The sequence below is a fragment of the Parasteatoda tepidariorum genome, chromosome 6 (assembly GCF_982258835.1).
Source record: "Parasteatoda tepidariorum strain Cologne lab strain chromosome 6, Ptep-v5.0, whole genome shotgun sequence".
Classification (NCBI taxonomy): domain Eukaryota; kingdom Metazoa; phylum Arthropoda; class Arachnida; order Araneae; family Theridiidae; genus Parasteatoda; species Parasteatoda tepidariorum.
The window spans coordinates 39,512,611-39,533,862 of NC_141760.1; the positions used below are offsets into that span (position 1 = coordinate 39,512,611).

General features: G+C 28.2%; 1 protein-coding gene across 2 annotated transcripts in view; it reads left to right on the forward strand.

Moving 5' to 3' along the window:
* The window catches only part of LOC107444067 (glutamyl aminopeptidase), a 34,736-nt gene extending 15,104 nt beyond the window's left edge, over positions 1-19,632 (forward strand). For both annotated transcript variants that reach the window (XM_087165682.1, XM_087165681.1), the window contains 11 exons: positions 2,022-2,102; positions 3,851-4,017; positions 4,146-4,228; positions 4,357-4,478; positions 5,901-6,107; positions 7,039-7,112; positions 10,034-10,135; positions 10,296-10,466; positions 12,044-12,181; positions 12,291-12,369; positions 19,286-19,632. In XM_087165682.1, coding sequence (XP_087021808.1) covers positions 2,022-2,102; positions 3,851-4,017; positions 4,146-4,228; positions 4,357-4,478; positions 5,901-6,107; positions 7,039-7,112; positions 10,034-10,135; positions 10,296-10,466; positions 12,044-12,181; positions 12,291-12,369; positions 19,286-19,435 — 1,374 coding nt within the window. In that variant the 3' untranslated portion in view covers positions 19,436-19,632. The remainder of the gene's footprint in view (positions 1-2,021; positions 2,103-3,850; positions 4,018-4,145; positions 4,229-4,356; positions 4,479-5,900; positions 6,108-7,038; positions 7,113-10,033; positions 10,136-10,295; positions 10,467-12,043; positions 12,182-12,290; positions 12,370-19,285) is intronic.
* Positions 19,633-21,252: the final 1,620 nt, after the last annotated feature.

The window sequence follows — 21,252 nt, forward strand, 5'->3', positions numbered from 1 at the left end:
GATTGTAACAGAAGCTCTGGAAACAATAAATCTGGGGAAAATCCAAGGAATTGTTGCGAATGAGAATTCTTGCAACGGGCAGATAAATGTAAGAGGAAACATTTCTTTAATTCAAAGCTAATTCAAAGCAAATGAATAGATTTTTATTTCCGAAAAAACATCAAAACATTGAAAAATCTAATGCGAAAAACCGAAAAAGTGGTTTTTGAGGAGTAGTAGGGTAAAAGCTATAATGGAATTACAAGTAAAAATAGTATTATTCAAAAGAAACGAGTTAAAATAAATGAATTAGAAGAAACTAATTAAAAGAAATTATTAATTAATTATCAGAACTAGAATGAATTAGAAAAAAATTCGTATCTGCTTAATTTTCGTTACTTATACAAATTGAAATTCTTATCATGGAACATAGGCATTAGAAATATAGACATTGCACTCATATCTCTCACTTAGTTTATCAATTACGTGGTTAATTCGATTCATGTGTAGAAAAAAATCGTTGCGACTATTAAAGGTTTCTATCATGTAATCCTTAATAACATTTATATTATATTATAATATTATAGTTCTTACTCCTAATACTCTTCTCTTACTCCTAAGAACATCATTTCATTTTGAATGCTGTGCAGTGTGCACTAAAAAGTGAACACAATAAAAAATGTTTCATTTCAGGACACAAGCTTATAACTTCGAGGTCATATCTTTAAAAATGGTCATTAATTAGTGTAGAAGTTATTTTAAGTGATGAAACCTCACAAATATAGTCATTTTCCCTCAATAAAAATACCTTTTTTTTAAGTGAATTTGAATTCGTAAATTTAAGAGCCAGGGAAGCAATCGCAATATAAAAAATACGCTCCCTATAATTGAATAAGAAAAGCGATTTAAAGATTAGAACTTTAAATATTATTTTGACTTTTTGTGAATTTACTTTTTTCAAGGAAGTGGTATATTAAAAAAATTAAATAATAATCGTTGAATTATCTTAAAAATTTAAGTTTCCTTTCAATTAGTTCCGGAAATATAGAAAAAAAACTCAAAGAGTGAAGTTAGTATTTGCGAGTTTAAACTTTCGACCACTCTCTTGACCTACCGAATAATATTAACTAGATTGCGGTATCCTCGTTAAATTTCGAAGGCCCAAAACATGAATCCGTCGAAGAAAATGCATGTTTTTCTAAGAAAGTACGTTTTAGTACTTGATTTTGCTACTTTAAATGTAGTGTGCACTACTTAACCCTTTGCTTACGGCTGGTACAATATGTGGACCACATGTGGTGGTACAACGGTACACCGTAAGCAAAGTGTTAAGGATGGGCACTCGAACCATTAAAATTGAGTCTTATAGTGCTTAAAAATCTGATTATTGAACATAAAATCATTTTGGCTGTTCTCTTTTTTCGCACACTACATATCAAGAAATAAATTCCATACGGAATAATTTTTAAACTATTTTAAAAATTTTCTCTCATTAGTTTCTTTTAATATCGTTTAAGAGTAGAATTAAATTTATTTTCTTTAATGTGACGAAACATGTAAGCGTGTATTAAAATAGTAATTTATTATATTATATTTGATAAACATGAATACGCAACTGATCTTTTTTAACACTAAAACGAATAAAAAATGCGTAAAAATATATTATTTTCAGCTTAAGTGCTTATTTTAGTTTTTGTAATGCAATATGCATATAGTTTTGCATGCTGAGAATTACCTAAAATAGAAATAACACGTTCCCTAAAAGAAACAACTAAAAATAATTTTTACCAAAGGAAAATTTGGAAATTTCTAATTCGTAGTAAACACAATTCAAAACAGAATTGTTTATTTTCAATTTTTTGTCTCTCTTGCAATTTGTAAGTAGCTATATCAAAAAATTTTTACAAACTTTTCTTTTTATATATAAAAAATCGATTATCACTGCGAAACTAAGCATATGTCGAAAATAAGAATGACTTTAAAATTGCATTATCATATTTTACGTAATACATATGTAATAATCTGAAAAATTTTTATTTTAGAAATATCTAACAAAGCATGCTTATGGAAATGCGGAAACAGAATACTTATGGCTTGAAATAAATGAGTTCACCATTGAGCAGGTGAGATCGTAAGTACGTTTACATGTCTTACGTCATTTAATTTATCTCTCAATGCATACGTGATGACAATGATTACGTCATTTAATTTATCTCTCAAAAACATAGCTTTTTCCTTCAGTTATTTCGTGCTTATATACCTTAAATAAATAACACTTCAAAGACAGTTACTTTTAATAAATTCTTTCTATGTATGAGATTATAATAAATGTCTTTCTATGTATGAGATAATAAATTCCTTCTATGTTTCTATTCTATCTATGAGATGCATTACAAATAGTAATAAAAATTATGATTTTTTTTCTATTATAAATGGTATAATCAGTGAATTTTGCATTTCTTTAAGAATTTATTACATATATTAAAGAAAATATGGAAAAAAGAATCCAAAAGTATAGAGATTTTAAAATCTTTTCCCTTTTTAATATTTAAAAAAAATATTCCTTAAATTTAACTTCGTAATAACGTTCATTTCTTAAATTCCCAGACATCTTTTAATCTAAATAATAAATTTTTCATAAGATTACTTAACTAAAAGAGATTTTTGAAAAAAAGCAAGAAATTTATTTTTCTTCAAATTTAGCTTAGTTAACAAATCACAAACATATGTAAACTCTAAAGTGGTTTTAAAAGTTATTTTCAGAAGAATTGTTAGCCATTTAAAGTAAACTTTAAAATAACCATTTTACCGTAAAATTTTGTACAGTAATTTTTACAGTAATATTTATTTAATATCAAAAATTTAGTGATCTAACAATAATATTTATTTAATTACAGAAATTCAGTGATTTTACAGTAATATTTATTTAATTACAGAAATTCAGTGATTTCACAGTAATATTTATTTAATTACAGAAATTCAGTGGTTTTACAGTAATATTTATTTAATTACGGAAATTCAGTGATTTTACAGTAATTACTGCTATAAAAATTACGGTATATTAGATTTTTTTTGTTCCGTATATTTTTACCCTTATAAGAACTGACACCTTGAGTGCCGGTACCTTTTACCGTAATTTGATCCGGAATTTTTTACAGTATATGAGCAAAACGTTTATTTGCTACACACATAAAACTGTTTATTCTATACATTCATATAGAGCAAATTATGCTTTTTTTAATATATTTTAAAGGCTTCGTGTATAGCTAAATAAAGATATAGAAATTGAGAAATAGGAAAAAAATTGTTCGCACGTATAAAAAAAAACACTTTGTAAACTATTTCGATTAACAGAGACATAAAATCGAAAGAGTTTCAAATGATTGATGCTCTATTGCATTTGCAATTGCATATTGCATTTTGAAAAGTAACTTAAAATTTACCTATGGCATAAGTGGTGACTGATCCATGCTAAATCTGTCGGGGACACAAAATCCTCCAAGTCCCCATAAGAAATCAATACCTCTGGGGGTAGTGAATTGGTCAAATCATTGGTCACTGATTGAATCAAATCAAAATTAAAATCTGTGGATAAATGAATGAATACATGAGAGTGTCTGCCCTGTACAAGGGGCTGTTACTTGTGTGCGAGACTGAAATCATATTCTGGGTCATAGATGAAGCTGCTAAAAAACAAAAAGTGCATAAATTCACTTGGTTTTAAAGGCGTTGCTGTCATGGCAAGTAAGCAATAGACACAACAACAAAACAACTGGTCATAAACATAAACTTTAGACTTCAGAAATATTAACATGCTTTACATATTTTTACTACCATAATAATAATAATAATTGTCATTATTATTTTTCAGGGAATAAATGTATCCAGACTAATGCACTCATGGCTTAAGGAAAGCAATTTTCCTTACATTAATGTCAGTTGCAGAAAGCGAAATAGTTGCCAGTGCAACATATTTCAGAATCGCTTTCTATTGGATCCGCTCAGCAAAGAGTCCACCCAAAATCAATCGCACCAACGGTAATTGGAAGTAAAAAAAATCTAATCGAGATCAGTAAAATGTAACATTATTGGAGAGAATAATACCTGCAGATTTTTTTGCAGTGAAAAGCGGGGAAAGTAAATTAACATGCCTACTCTTATTTTAGATTTATATGGGACGTGCCATTGTCATATACAACATCTGAGTCAAACGCTGTAGAATATATATTATTCGACTCAAAACAAAAAGGTTAGTATATAACTAGCAATTCCTAATCCGAAGCATGTTTAGATATGCATGTTTATATAAATATATAATAAAATGATATTTAAAATGGAAAAAAATATAATTAATTTTTTCAAATATATGTGTTTTAGCTTTTCCTTGCAACCAAACAAAATGGATAAAATTTAACAGTCAATATTCAGGATATTATTTAGTTAAGTATTTGGAAAGGGATTGGAAGCAGTTTATCCGCATTTTGGCAAGAAATTTAACGGTGAGTATTTTATCCTACGTTGTGAAATCTGCCTAAAATATAAATCTTTTTTTTTTCTTTTCTTCCAGACGTGGACACGTACCTTAGGTTTGCAAAACCCTTAACCGTATACTCCACGTCTGGACGACAGTCTAGCTCGCACAAAACTCGGCACATAAGAAAATATAAATCTGTAATATTAAGCCTTTAACTTTAAAAAGAAATATTCATAGTGATAAAAGTTTTCAAAATTTAGAAAAATGTCATAGAAATGCTTGACCACGTAAGGATTTATATTTTTTGCCAAAATTTCGAAGGAAATATTCATAGAAAAGTGGACTCGAATTCGAAATTTTCATTAAAGAGTAGTGCTTGCAAGTGCTGAAAGAAAAATATTGAACAAATTCATTTATTTAAGTCGATTTATTTTTGGAAAATAAATTGTTTTTTTTTATTTAACATGAATCTCAACCAAACAGCGTGGTAATAAACACTTATTTTATTGTTAATTTTACCAAAAGTGATTAACGGAGAGCTTCGGTAAAAATATCGTGATGTTTGGTGTCCCCATAAAAAAATAAATCCGGTAAATTTTAACACAATCTGGTACTCTTGTCCATACTTTCATCTTATTGTCCTAGCTCCCCAGAATGCTTAGAGTTTGTCAGCTGAACTTTTTTCTTTAAAAATAAGATATAATATAATGTTATTTTAATTACGTTACATTCAATGAAAAGAAGACAATTTATGATCCTATCGATGTATAATTAGAAAATCCTTGTTTCATAAAATATAACTTCATCATTGCAATAAATCCGGTAAATTTTAGCACATTCTGGTACTCTTGTCCATACTTTCATCTTATTGTTCTTGCTCCCCAGAATGCTTAGAGTTTGTCAGCTGAACTTTTTCTTTAAAAATAAGATATAATATAATGTTATTTTAATTACGTTACATTCAATGAAGAGAAGACAATTTATGATCCTATCGATGTATAATTAGAAAATCCTTGTTTCATAAAATATAACTTCATCATTGCAATAAATCCGGTAAATTTTAACACATTCTGGTACTCTTGTCCATACTTTCATCTTATTGTCCTAGCTCCCCAGAATGCTTAGAGTTTGTCAGCTGAACTTTTTTCTTCAAAAATAAGATATAATATAATGTTATTTTAATTACGTTACATTCAATGAAAAGAAGACAATTTATGATCCTATCGATGTGTAATTAGAAAATCCTTGTTTCATAAAATATAACTTCATCATTGCAATGCTACTTCTTCATAAATTCATAATAATCTTCCTTCTTTATTTTAATATAACAATATAGTGAATAAACTATATTTTGACTAACATTATTCTTACAAAAATCCTCCTTCCTTATTTTAGCGAAACATTATTTAAGAAACAGAATGTTGAATTTCGTCATTATTATTTATAGGTCTTTAACAAAACTGATAGATTGAATTTGTTGTTTGATGCTTTCACCCTAGCTTCCCATGGAAAAATAAACTATAGTATTCCTTTAAATTTATCTCGATACTTGAAAAAAGAAGATTATCACAGTGTATGGTCAGTATACCACGAATTTATGAGTACAATTAAAGGATATTTATCTGATGACAAAAATGGTACGACAGCTTTAAAAGTAAGTAATTTACTTACGTTTATTATTTTTCAAGAGTTTACTGTTCCTGTAAAAAAATATTATTTTGATTCAAACAAAAATTCACGTACAATAACTGATTACTAAAAAATTTTATGACATCAATTGTATACCATCAATCATATGTTTATGTTTATCCGCGTCATTTTTCTTTTTATATAACATATTTTGCCTTATTGTATGAGTATGTCATGACGAATGCATGATTATCAAATTTCAAGTGATACAATTCAACAAAAAACATGCGAATTTTATTTGAAATGGCAAATGCAGTTCTGACTCACTGAAAAATCTTTTAAGTCCTTACGAAATTTAAATGTTAATTAACTAAATTGTTGAATTTTTCACATAAATTGAGAGGATGCATAGGAAAAAAACTTATTAACTTATATAGTCCCTAAGATCAGTTAAATAATAAACAATTACAAAAATATAAGTTATGCTAAAATTAATGTTATTGTCACACTATATCATCTGTTTTTAATGTAATTTTTATTCATTTATTTTGTTTATTTCAAAGTGTTTTCGCGTGTTACATTAACTAACATAGTTTCATATGCTTAAAAAATAGTTTTAACACTTTCATTAGTTATCCATTTAGCAAGTATCTGGAACTTCAAGTAATCATAAATAAATGAAATTTAAAATAAAAACAAAGTTTTCATTAAAAAAGTAATAATACAAATGTACTTTTTCTTGCCTTAATAATACTATATTTCAATGGAAAATTAGATGTTATTCTATAGCAATTTTACCTATAAAAGTTTTTCCGTGCTTTTTTTCCTAATTATTTTGCTGTATTCGATTAATTATATTTAACTAAGTTTAATATATAATTGAGTACATTGAATTTAATTATTTCTTTTCCGGCAAAATAAAAAGAAAACTTGTTTTAAAAGGGCATTTTTTGTAGATCTATACTAGAAAACTAGCCAAGCAACTATACAGCAAATACCGATGGAACAACGAAGGCAACTTTCTTGAAAAGTAGGTTGTTGTTGCTTTTTTTTAATTTTAATTGTCTTAAATACCAATCAAAAAATATCTATTTCTTTTTTAACATTTCAATTGCATGAAAAGATTTTGTAAAATTACAATATTTTCAAGCAACATTATGAGGCAACAATTCAAGCAACATTATTATTTCAGAAAAGCAGTAGTATTGCCAATTGATTTTTCTTGATTTAAGCAAATAATCACATGAATTTTATTTAGGAGTTCAGATTCCTCACCGGGAAAATTCTAAAAAAAAGAAATTTTTGAAACTACAGATAATGGCTGTCATTAAAATGAAGTAATACATAAAAATCATAAGATAAATTGATAAAACAGCATTTAAAGGAATAGAAATTTCTTCAAAAAATGATTTTTTAGTGAAACTTTTTTAAATAATGAAACTTCACATAACTTTTAAAAAATAATAAACTTAGGAATATTCCAGAATTTAACAAAAACCTTGTTTTAATTTTTTCTAATGGATCGCAGCTTGTGAAATCTGTCAAACTTTTTTGTTCAACATTATACAGCACATTTAGAATGCAACTCCCCATATGAAGTATTGATCAGACAGAGAAAGTGAGTAAAAATGTGCACAATACATGAAACTTAAATTATTATCTGAAATTAAACTCCCATATACAAATGAATTCGATCTCAAAGAAAGAAGAAACGTTAAATATTTAGGAATATGTTGATAAGTAATTTCTTCTTATCAAAATATTACATTTTAAGTAAAAATTGATAAAACTGTCAATGCATGTGTGTACAAATCTAATAAGAAGAACAAATTAGTATGCTGCCTTGATTAAAATCACGGAAAAGTCTAAAAATGCCCATTTTAGTTTGTTTTTTGTTTGTTTTCTTAAATAAATTCTTGATAACCTTAAATGTAAAATTCAATCCAATTAGAAAATTTCCCGTAATACAAAAGGACAATTAGAATGAATAGATATAATTTTACCAGTTTTGATAATTGAAAGAATTCAGGCAATGGAGCGGTATGCATTCTTCTTTACTTAAAGAGTCATTTTTGCACTAAACTTTTTCTAGTGTTGTTTTGAAATAAGTGCTTTAAAACTGTTTCGGTATTTTAATTAGGTGGCAGGACAATACACAAAAATAACTGATTGCCGACATTGGTATTGTGGTATTTTTCATCAATAATGCTTTCTAGAACTATTTGAAAATATGGCTCATCATTAACTTGACCCAAAAGTCCTCATTTATACATTTTATACTGTAAAAAAAATATTTGTATTACAACTACCAAGAAATAAGTTTTTTCTTACATTAGTATTTCAAAATAGCTGAAATATGACCCCTATTATTTGTAGGATGAATGATGTTTTTTTTCTGTATACTAATTGTTAATGCAAAAAATTTCCCTCTTACGTTTATTCATACTAAATATCACGTTAATCGCATTAATTTTAAAACCGTTGAACAGCCGATCCTATTTTGGGGTTATGACTACTAATGCTCAATTCCCAACCTTGTAATTTTAAACCCAATACAGAAGACAAGGGAACTCCTGGATCAAATATTGGAAGAAAATTGCCTTCGTAGAGGACTTTTTGATGAAACTAACCCCATTTGCGTTTCATGGAAAGAAGGAAACTACGAAAAACTCCCGTGGTTAACCTGACTGCAAGGGGACTCTAACCCATGATACGTCTCCCACTGATGATATTTTTCGTCAACACTGTGGACGGTGCAAGCCGACCACAGTGTTGACGTAAGGCATTCGTATCTACCAGCTATCCCTGGGATTCGAACTCGGTTCATCTTATTGAAAAGCGATAACTCTATCTCCTGAGCCCTCACGGGTCATTTAAATATATTGGTAATTTTATGTAAATTATCATTTAATATTCTCATTAATATTTCAAATATTCAACTACTAATCATGATTTAAATTTCTCGCTCTCAATACATTGAATACTATTGGGTGTACAAATTAGTTCGGTCCGTTTTTAAAAAATGGTTCTGCTGTTATGAATGTTATATAGCGACAGCTGGTTTCGGGGATTTCAGAGAGGTTAAACATCTGTTAATAATATTCAGTTTATATCGTTTTGAGTTTCACACAAAAACCCTGTTTTTCACTTCGTTGAATATGTATATGTCAAATTTTGTGGTAATGAAGCACCATTTGCGGGAAGTTTTATGTTTCTGCCTTAATTGGAAGAAAAGGGCAGCTGAAGCGCATCAAATGCTTGTAGAAGTTTATGCTGACAATGCTCCAACAGATAAATCATGTAAGGAATGGTTTCGACGTTTCAAGAAGGGTGAATGGTGAATGAAGAATGGTAAATGGGGAATGATAAATGGTGAATAGTTTTGTATACTATGAGCTGCTACAACCTGGAGATTCCATTACGGGCAATCGGTATAGGTTGATTCATTTGAGCCGTGCATTGCAAGAAAAAAGGGCGGAATGCGAGCAAAAACTTGACGAAGTTGTTCTTCTGCATAATAACGGTCTGCCTGATGACTCAAAAGTCCTAAAAAATTATTTGGAAACGCTCAAGTGGGATATTTTACCGCACCCGCTGTATTCACTGGCCATTGCTCCTTCTGATTACTGGTTGTTCCGACGGATGCAGCATGATTTTGCAGGTCACCAGTTCACTTCTTTCGCAGAAATCGGCTCCTATCTTGGATCAACTCAAAAGACGAGACATTTTTTCGAGATGGAATTCGAAAATTGCCTGAGAGGGGGGAAAACGCAGTAGCCAGCGATAGACAATATTTTGATTAATCTGCTCATTCCTTTTGTTCGGAAATAAATGCATTGACCACAAAAAAACGGACCGAACTAGTTTGCGTTCCCAATAATTTTATTAAAAATTTGCAATTCAGTATTATAAGGCATTTATATTAAATGTGCGTTTCTTTTTCCTTATTAGAAACCTAAGAAGAGAATTGATTAAAGCAATATGTGGTAACAACGGCCGAGTTTGCATGGAAACAGCAGCTGATGCTTACAAGAAATGGATGATTGGTGAAATGTATGAAAGTTTATTTCTTTATGCCTTTTCCATAAAAGCAATTTAAGTAACTTTTTATTCTTTTGAAATATTACTTTGGAACTACGGCTATTTAAAAAAAAAATTCACAGTTAAAAAACGCTTGAACACTTTTTCTAGAATCAGAATTTTCCTTTTACAGGCCTAATCCGGAGTTTGCAGAATTGGTGTATAAATGTGGTTTGAGCAAGCTTAATGATGAAGTTTCCTTCAATCACATGTGGAATAAATATTTAAATGAATCAAATCCATTGCTGAAAGAACAATATCGAGATGCCTTATCTCATGTTGGAAATTCTTCAGTACTTAAAAGGTAAGCTACTAATATATATATATATATATATATATATATATATATATATATATATATATATATATATATATATATATATATATATATATATATATATATATATATATATATATATATATATATATATATATATATATATTTCTATGAATTGAGCTGGAATAGAGAGAAAAAAAATATTTGTGTCCATTATTAGGACGTTGCTCTTTCAGTATACTTACAAGTGTGCCTTAGTACACGCAAACCTTATTTTAAATAAATTAAGATCTAAAACAAAATGATAAAATTTGTCCAAGTATTTAAAGATTACATAAATTATATATCTGAAGATGATATAAATTCTATAAGTAATAAAAGCGCTATTTTGAAAATTCTCTTAAAAAAAGGAATTTTGATTAGGAAGTAATTTATTTTATCATTTTACAATTAGCTGTTAATTGAGTTAAAAGTTTAACCCACTGAAAACGTATTTATTTGAATACCAAACTGAAAGAAAATAGCCAAATTTAAAGCTGGTCGTATGCATTATTTCAGTCTGAAGTAAACAGACAGAAAGTCATTTTGACCATTTGGGTATTATTTCCTTCTGAAGTAAGCAAATAGAAAATCATTTTGACCTCAACGTTTCATTTATTTTAAATCAATGCATGAAGAATATAATTTCTCAAATGACATGACAAAGTTAAGTGGGTTTTTTTTGTATGTTATTCGTTTTTATATTATAATTTTAATGAGCTTATATTCAGTTATTATGATTATTATTGTTTTATTTATATTCTATTATTCCGGCTGACGTGTATTGAAGACTAAACTACAAATATGTGTTTCAAAAAAAGGTCCGAAAATGCTCTATGCTTCTCAAATTAAGATGCAAATACAAAGTAATTATAAGTAATTTATTTACAAAGCACTTAAAAATGCAGTGCCTAAAAGAAAGCGCTGTGTTTCTGGCTTTATGGGAGCACCAAAAAGCTCTATAATTTTATCTAAGTGCTTTAGTATTGATCTTGTAAAAATTAAAAATAAAATATGGTTTTATAATATACGATAAAATTTCGTAAATGTGATGAAATTTGGTAATTTTATGATGATGCCTACATAAAATTAATTTATTCGGTTATATTTTTTAGGTTATATTTTATTTTTTATTTATTTCTCAGTGTAGTATTTTTTTACTGAATATGTGGTAATAATTAAAAATCCAAACTCCTGGTAAACCGTTACCATATTTACGGAAAAATTATCAAATGAATGGTTTATATACCGTATATTTTAGTTTTAGTAACCAAAATTATGTTTGTTTTTTTACCAGAAATGTCAGTACCATTCAGTATGCTGATTTATAAAAAAAGAATTTCCCGTCCAAGGAGATTTTTAACTCAAATACTTGATAATTTATTTATTTTTTATTTATTTTTATACATTTATTTAACTTTTCAAAACTAGCTATGTGCTTTAACTTTATCCCCTTTATCTAATACCTTGATTATGTAATATAAATAAATAGTTATAATGTTATGAAAGTCTTACGAGATAAATATTTTTCTTATCATGAAGCATATATGTTTTCCACGAAACAGGCTTTTAACAGACTGCATGGACAGAAGATATTTCAGACTTTCTTGGCAAGTCCCCATGATTAAGTCAATTGCAGGAAATAGTAAAGGTTTCCCTTTAGTGTCTTCGTATATTATCAATAAGTGGAATGATTTAGTAAGGTAATGTAAATGCATTTCTATTTTTTACTCTGATCTGTTTATTCGTATTCTGATTTTGTTTTGATATCTTTTCCTACGATGATGTTCTCTTATCTTATTATATATTTAGAAAATATGGAGAGGAACAATCTGAAAACTTAGCAGAAACTGTATTCAGTAAATACCAAACCGAGAAAGATTTACTACTGGTAATAAAAGAAAATTATTTATATATTATTTCTCTTGGCTTTAGTTTTGCTAAATGAAGAAATTTGAAGAATTATTTGAGAAATAATATTTCAAATTGAAATAAATAGATGGAAATAGAAATTTGGTGTTATAATTTTTTTCTAGAAAAGGAAAAAAATATTCAATAAATACTGAAAAAGTACTAAAGTAAAAATAACAATAACATGGTTTTTCAAGGCTCTTTTACCAAGGAAATGTTTTAAAAAAAGCCTCAATTTAAGTGCTGTAGTCGTGAAGAAAAGCTATAATTTTAAACTATATACGCTCTTTTCTGCAAAGAATTATCTGGGCTTTAAAACTGACAAATAACTAAAATATTTTTAAAAGTTATAATACTTTTATTGAAAAATTATCAAAATCAATGTCCTATTCAAATGTTTTCAATTTCCTTTTGGATCCTAGATAATGCAGCATTGGAGTAAGTTCTTAAATATCAAAAATTTGACAATAAACGTTTTCAATTTTCCCAAAACTGTAGTGTTTCTCCATATTGAAGTTTTGTGCCATTTTTATAATAAGCATTAACAGCTCTTGGTAAGGAAAACTTTACCCAACAGTCATGAGTAACTATTGCAAATTCACATAAGTTATGAAAATAACATATCATTAGCAAAAAAGCATCATTTCATGTGATTACAGAGCAGTCTTAAAGGCATATAAGCTACCAGTCGCTCTATTGGCTAAAGTATTAGGAAGATCATTTTTTTAACAAAGTTACAACTAATTTCATAATCCGCAAACAAGACACTCTCTCTTTAATCAGAAAAAAGTTTATTTTTGTGACTGAAAAATAAAACATGACGCATCAACAGCATCGCTAATAACATCAATCGGATCTTCTTTATCTGATACCGTCAATTAGAGTTACTTTAGTGACTTTTTCAATTTTCATCATCTCCCAATTCAAGAGCATTTACTTTTAAGATTAATGTACGTTTCAAAATTTTTATCTAAGGTTACACTCTATGTTTACATGCGTTAAAGTTCACTTAACCATGCATGTTAAAGACAAAATGAACTGTAAGAAACTGTATCTTAAGTTGCTCTTTATGGGGTGATTAATTAGTTTGGGCACAAGGAACCAAAAAAAGCCATACTGCACACTGCCTTTGGTATCAGCCAAGTTGATTCATGTATGATTCAGATAAAGTATCCAGTGTCTTAATATAGTCGTTCTAGTGACGGAGTATATTTTAAAATAGAGTGACGCCAAGTAAATAAGGTAGTTAAAGCCAACAACAAGACTTGAATTTTTATTTAATGAAACTATAGAAAACTAAGCACATGTCCCTAAAACATCTCTTACTATATTTATTTTTTATATTTTAGTATATTTTAGTGGGTTGTATATAAAAGGACACGATGTTTATTTAAGATACAATTTCAGTTAACAAGTTCAAATTGAAAAGTACGTCGTAATCTACTGTTTGTTATTGGATGTACTTTGGACAAAGAAAAGGGAGCACTTTTAATAATTTTTATTCTAATGAAAGAATTTTCATGCTCTTGGAATAAATAATCCTATTGGCTCAAGACTAAATTTAAATAAGCAATTTGATTTGTTTAAACAATATTTTAAGTTTCGAAGCTTTTCGAAATCATGCACCTAAACACGCGTTTTTTGAATAAACATACCTTTTTTAGGTCTGATAAGGGGACTAGCCGCAGTGTGTCCCTAATATTTCAGGCCGGAGAGCAGATGAAAGTTTGGACCCTTTAAAGTTAATTTCACTTGTTATGTATTTCACTACGACTCGAAACTTTTTTATGGAAATCGAAAAATTTTTGCATGAAATTAGTTTATGTAAAATTAATTCCATGTAAAATATAATTTTTAATTATTATTTCTTATTCATTAACTTCTTTAATAATTATCGAAAACATCTTGAATTGTATGGTAAACACATATTTACATCATTTTAAAATAGATAATTTTAAATGACACAATACAAACTTTGAACAAAATCTATCTAGCAGTTTCTGAGTTATTTTTATTTAAAAAGTTGTAAATTTGAAATTTGATTAGTCGGGAATTATTCGACCGATTTCATCTTAATAGGGTGGCGAGTAGACAGATAAAAAATGGAAATCTTATATCCCTTAAATACTATCAGCTGACGTTAACTACCATTTAAATTGCCTTATTTTCAAAAAAAAAATTTAAAAAAAAGAAAGAAAGAAAGAAACTTTAAATGATTCATTTATTTATTAAATTTACTATTTTTTTTTCTTGCATTAATTATCTTGACTTTAAACCTCCGGAAACTGCTAGTACAGCAGTTATAACCTTTTTTTTTGTTATAAAAATATTCGATGTATGAAAGACAAATATTAATTCCTTGTGATTAAATATTTGTTATGTCTTCAACATAATATGTTTCTCATCATAACATGTTTCTTAACCTATCAAATATTTATTTTTTTTAAAAAAGTCAAGATTTAAGTACAACTGTTACACCAGCCATCTACAAAAGGTTGATTGCCATTACCTATGCAACCACTGATTTTTAAATTTACCTACTATTTTCAAAAAAAAAATTAATTTTCCTTTATTACTGATGTCGTTGAACTGCAGACCCAATTTAGGGTTTACAACAACTAACGTTCAACTCCGTAGCCTTGTAATTTTGAACAAAATCCAATGGACTAGACAACTCCAGGATCAAGTATTGGGAGAAATTTGCCTTTGTTCGTTGAGAACTTTTTGATGGAACTAATCCGCATTTGCGTTTCATGGAGTGGAAAACTACGAAAAACACCCACGGTTAGTCTGACGGCAAAGGGACTCTAATCCATGATACGTCTACTACTGGATATTTTACGTCAGTACTGTGATCGGTGCAAGCCGGCTGTGGAACTCGTATCGACCAGCCGTTGCTGGGATTCGAACCCGGTTAATTTCATTGGCAGGCAAATGCTCACCACGGCTCGAAAAAAAAATATATATATAAAGAAACTTAGATTAATTATTCATTTTTGTTTTACTCGTTTTAGTTACGTTGGCTTTTACAGCTATGATAATAGAATTATAAGCGCCAAATAAAAATAAAAATCTTATGTAATTTTTTATCGCGTAACGTGATATTCATTATCGTTTGTTTCATTCTGTTGTTTTTTTCCACCTACACAATAAATTGACATTTAAAACTGAGCTTTTTCCTCTGTATTATAACAAAGAAGAGTAAACCGGGCAGATTGATAAAGTTCATTCCTCTTTGTAGTGTCCCTAGAGAAGAATCAACCATTTGCAGAGAGACGAAGAACTAATGAGAGTAATAAAGGAAAATTAATGAAGCTTATTTTGGCGTGGGCCAAAGTTTTCTTTGTTTTATGAGGCGTAATCAGTGCCATGAGTGAAGCACTAAATAACAATTCTGCTTATGAGAGAAACTGTTATGATGCTTACTTAGTTATATTCTATTATTCCGCTTGTTTGAGTTTTCATGACTCCATGCAATGAATTTTCTTCCTCTAAATTGCATTTTTATAAGAGTCTGAGTTTTGTTTAAACTATTCAAATAGATAAAGATGAAATTCTATTTAATGCTTATGTATATAATTAGCGTTTATTATATTTACTTTTTCTTTTGGAAAAACTTATTTATACTATTATTATTTCAACTGAAACAATTTTAAACTAGATTGAATGACCTTTCTTAGAATAGTTTTAAATAAAGAGAATTTAAAACCTTAGAAATTTTGTTAGCAATTTACTTCCATGCAGACATTTATACCTTAAAACAGAACTTGATGCATTTAAGCTGCCTTTTATTTTTATTATCAGAAATTGAAATGTTTTAGCCTTTATTTTATAGTAATTTTAATTTCATAGAGTGCAATTAAAGTTTAATTGAATATATACGAATGAAACAATGTTTGCTTAGCGATTCAAAAATAGTAGAATATGTATGATAAAGTCAGTGAAAAAATACAAATATTTGTAAGAAACTTACAACTATGGAATTACTTGTACATTTAAATTATCAATGTTGTCTCATAATAATTATTAATTATCAATATATTTTAATAAAAATTAAAAGAAAACTTCATTTTTATCAAAATTATTACTGGTTTTATTAGCATTTTATCAATATAATTTATTAATTTTGAATATATAAACGCACGAAGAGTTATAAAACTTTAAAAAGAATTCTTCAATATTTGTAATACTACGATTTTAATTAAATTAAATTATGATAGCAATAATTCATGTATTTAGCTGGCAATTTGTATTGCTTAAAATAAATAGAATTTGATAGACATTAAAGTACTGAATTAGGGAAAATAAAGATACTTGGTCCAGATATACATCTTCTGAACTGAGTGAAAAGAAATAAACTTATGCTGTTGTGAGTGTAAATAAAAATAACGATGATAAAAATACTACATGTCGCAATACGAAATGGGGTCAGAACCGTGACGTCAAAACTGGCATTAAGGCTGTTTTTCGAAGGCTATTCTTTTTTGTGAACAATATGTTATTTTCATAACTGCTACGAGTTTTCAACAGTTATTCATGACTGTTAGGTTAAGTTTAGTCTATTTATGGCCAGCACTCTCTATGTTTGCTTTGAAAATGGTGCAAAATGACAATACGGAGATAAACTGCAATTTTGTGATAAGGAAAAGCGTTTATGGACTAATTTTTCAATATTTAGAGGATGATATATTTTCTGGGTTTCTAAAAAATTCCACAAAAATGAGGATAAGACATTGTTTATTATTCTGTAAGTCAAGGAGGGGAAATGTCTCTGAATCGGCGATTTTTTAAAAAGTTTATTAACTTTTAAATATTTTAGTTATTTGTTCATTCCAAAACCCTGATTATTCTTCAAACAAGATGGCATATATACTTCAAAATTATAGCTTTATACCAAGCGTAAGGTACATAAACTGAGGCATTTTTATTTTACTTGGCGATAGAGCTTCGAAAAACTATATTTTATGAAAAAAAAGGAGAAAAAGACTCTATTGCAAAGAGGTCAAACATACATGTCACCAGGTGGCACGTAACTAATATTTCAGTCGACAGTTTCAGTTGAATTACAACATTCTTTGACAGTATTTAAAAAAAAAAAAAACTTTTTTACGGCCAGCATTTGCAATCATAGGCGGATTCAGAAACAAATACGTTTTTCAATGCTTTTTGATATTTTCCAGGATATAAAGCTGAGTATGATACCCCCTCCACCACTATGGAAGTACATATTGTAGAAGAGGTCTATAAAAAATTTAAAATATCTAACTCGTTGTATTACTTAACACAAAGGATTCTGTTCTGCTTTAGTTTTAAATTAAACTGAAAAGTTTCTAAAAATTTGCGAAAGAACCAGAAATAATATTAAATCACGGTTTAACTAGCACCCTAATCAAAAAAGATTCGCCCTCTCTGCCCCTTGTTGTCATGAAACTCATATTTTATGAAAGAAGAAAAAAAACAATTTCTGAAAACAATGATTTTAGAAATTTTTTTTTTCATATCTATTTTGTGAGCATTGGTTAATATTGATTATGAATGGTGCTCTTTACACTAAGGGGCGCCTTGCTGTTTACGGCCTATACTTCCGGGTTACTGTTTTTGGTGCATTTTGAGGCCATTTGGCTTACTACGTGTTCATTGTGTTTTGAGACTGTCTTGAACAGTATTTCTTGTAAACATATTGCTTATTGTTACCTGATTTATTATTCATGTTTAAAATCAATAATAAGTTCTAAATTTAAAACTAAGTGGCTTTTGCTGTGTAGCAAAAAATTGAAAACTTAACATTTGAAAAAAAAAATTATCGTTATAAAGCGTTGATTACCTTGTCAAAAATTTACCAACTTCAAAATTTGAATCTAAATGATAATTTGAAAAATCGACGTCTCGTAGCTCGAACAATATTAAAACACTAACGTATGATGATGCTCAGCTTGCAAAAAGAACCAGCACTAATAAGCAAGTAAAAAGAGGTCAAATCAGGACAGCCAAAAAAAGGGTGTTCTTTCGAAATATAGCAAAATGTCATCTTCTTTAACAATATATCTAAAAATAAATAAAATAATTTCCCTTCAAACTCACCAGAATTATTTATTATCTTATGAAATACAAAAGATTTAAGCTCAAAAATTATATAATTTAATTCTTTTATTAAAAACAAAACTATCTGTTTTAAAATATCGCGTCTCAGAATAAGCTGTAGTACGCAGTTGTATGCTTACTATCGGGAAGTCAAGCAGGTCAAGAGCTCGAGGATGTTGTTTACATTTATATTGAAACACCGTCCATAGGAAACCTTTATTATCAAAATGATGATTTCTTACTTTTTGGTGAGTTTAGATTGTGTTAATCTTGAAATATATTACATTATATAAATTGTATCGTGCCACAGGTCCTGGGTTCGATCCTCGGACCGGGCAAGGTTGACTCAGCTTTTCATCCCTTCAGTGGGTCGATAACCATGCATGCTTGGGAACTAAACACTGGGGGTTCCGCGTTCGGCTGATCACCTGACCGGAACATCTGCTCCTGCACCCTAGGGCGCAAGGTCAAGAAAACTGAGATGGGCACAGTAGGCCTTGGCCCTCTATGGGCTGTCGCGTCACTGAGTTTAGTTTAGTTTATATAAATTGTATACATTGCATAATATAAAATATACTACACTTGCTATTGTATACATTACATAATATAAAGTACTCTACCCTATGTAAAATACAATATATAAATTTTGAATTGAAAAGTTGGATTTTTAATGAGAAAGTTGGTTAATGAGAAACTTTCTCATTAAGAATTCTGTACATTCTTAATGAGAAAGTTATATGCATTTTCATTTATTTATTTGAAAACTAAGATTAATTATTTTTCTTATCATTAAAAATTAACACATTTCCCTTTAGGTTCAAGAGTTTTATGAAACGCATCCATCAACAGAAAAGAACATGAAAGCTCGTACTCGTACCCTGGATAATATTAAGAGGCGCATAAATTGGAAGCTTAAATATCAAGCAGAAGTTACAGAATGGTTTTACATAAATTCAAAACCTTAATTTCTTGCTTAGAAAATATTTTAGCGCATGATATTGAAGGGGAAAAAATGCACCATATATTAGTTACATATGAACTATTTACAGTGATGCACCGTAATCTATGTTTTCACAATGAAAGTTGTCTTTCTAATAAGTTGAACTTTTTGATAACACACATTTTGTGAAGTCTTTATTTTAATAAATAATGAATATATATTTACGTCCCACGCTTATTTATAGTGGTTCAAAATTAGATTGCAAACTCAATTAAATAAAATCAAAGGGAATAAACAAAATAACTTCCTAAATTATAGCAACAAAATGTATTCAAGAGAAAGAAAAGAAACGAAATATAGTTAACTTAATATTTTTCTGTAGTTTGATCACAAATTAAATCAAGCTGGCATCAATCATTTAAAATGATTAGTTTTATCATTTTAAATGATTTGATGAATCATTTAAAATTATTAGTTTAGTCTGATTAGTTTTTCAAAACCATAATAGCTTATAATTGAGAGGAGTTGTAATAAAATTATTTAAATCACAATGTTGACGAGTTAAATGTGTTTTAAAATTCATTGTTAGCGAATTTTTATGCATTCCTCCCTTTAAAGATCCCCCCTCCCTACTTTTACATTTTAAAGGAACATATATTTTATCTAAACGTAAATGAACATATACTTTATCAAAACAAAAAGAACACATATTAGATCAAAATATAGTTTATATACGGAATTAATGCAAAATAACATGCTTTATAATTTAATGAAATAACCTTCAAAAAATTTGCAGGAAAACCTGAAAAATCATTAACATTTTAAAAATATAAAATTTCCGCTGTTGAGTTTTATTACCCGACATCGTGTAACAGATGGCAGCACTGGCAGTACTGAAATTTTATGAAGAGCTAATATTTTTATTATCTCTTTTAATTCTCTAGAAATAATTTGCTCGGTGCTGCTCTCTCATATTTTAAAGTTACATTGTTACATATTCTTACCACATTTAGTAGATATTAGAATGTTCTTTCTTAAATAAATATCCTAATATCAAATTTCTTTCATTTTAGGCAAAAATAGGTTTCAAAGTTTTTCACACAGCATTATCCCAGTTAAAACATTATCAAAGCAACTTAAAGTATTTTATTTCGTCAGTTTTAATTTTGTATGTTACATATACAAATCACAAAAATATTTTTTTTTACTAAGTTATTATATATATTCAATACGTAAAATATTTTTACACATTCCTACCAGTTTTTCTTTAGATATTTTTTTCAAGGAGAGTAATCATTTTTAAAAGTATTTTTTAAAGATTTTTTTTAAAAAGAAAATCGAAGAGATTTTTCTCGTTTTATTGCATTCTGTTTTTATTTTTTTAAAAAGGAAAAAAAAAATTATGGATATTTAGTTGATTTTTAAATGTGTTGTTTTTTTAAAATAATAATAATAATAATAATTACCGGTCAAGCTTAAGAAAATATCTTTAAAGGGGATGATTTTGAACTTAAGTTGAAAGTTTTTAATCATCTTCTAAGAAAATTTCTTGAGAAAAAATTTATAAGCTATTGAACGTAGAAACCATGATAAAAAAGTTAACAGAAATGAAGCGTTACATCTGTGTTTTATCTGCTAATGTTTATTTTATTTAAGTCTTCCATGTCTGTCAAGCAAGATTCAATATTTTTCGAAGTTTTTTTTTTTTTTTTTTTTTTTTTTTTTAAGTATTATGAATTCAGGAAAATACTTTGAAGCGTTAAGATAATTTAATTTCATTCGCGTAGTTGTAAATTCATCTTTTTCCCGTAAATCTACTTTTTTTTAAATTTGTCTTAGTAT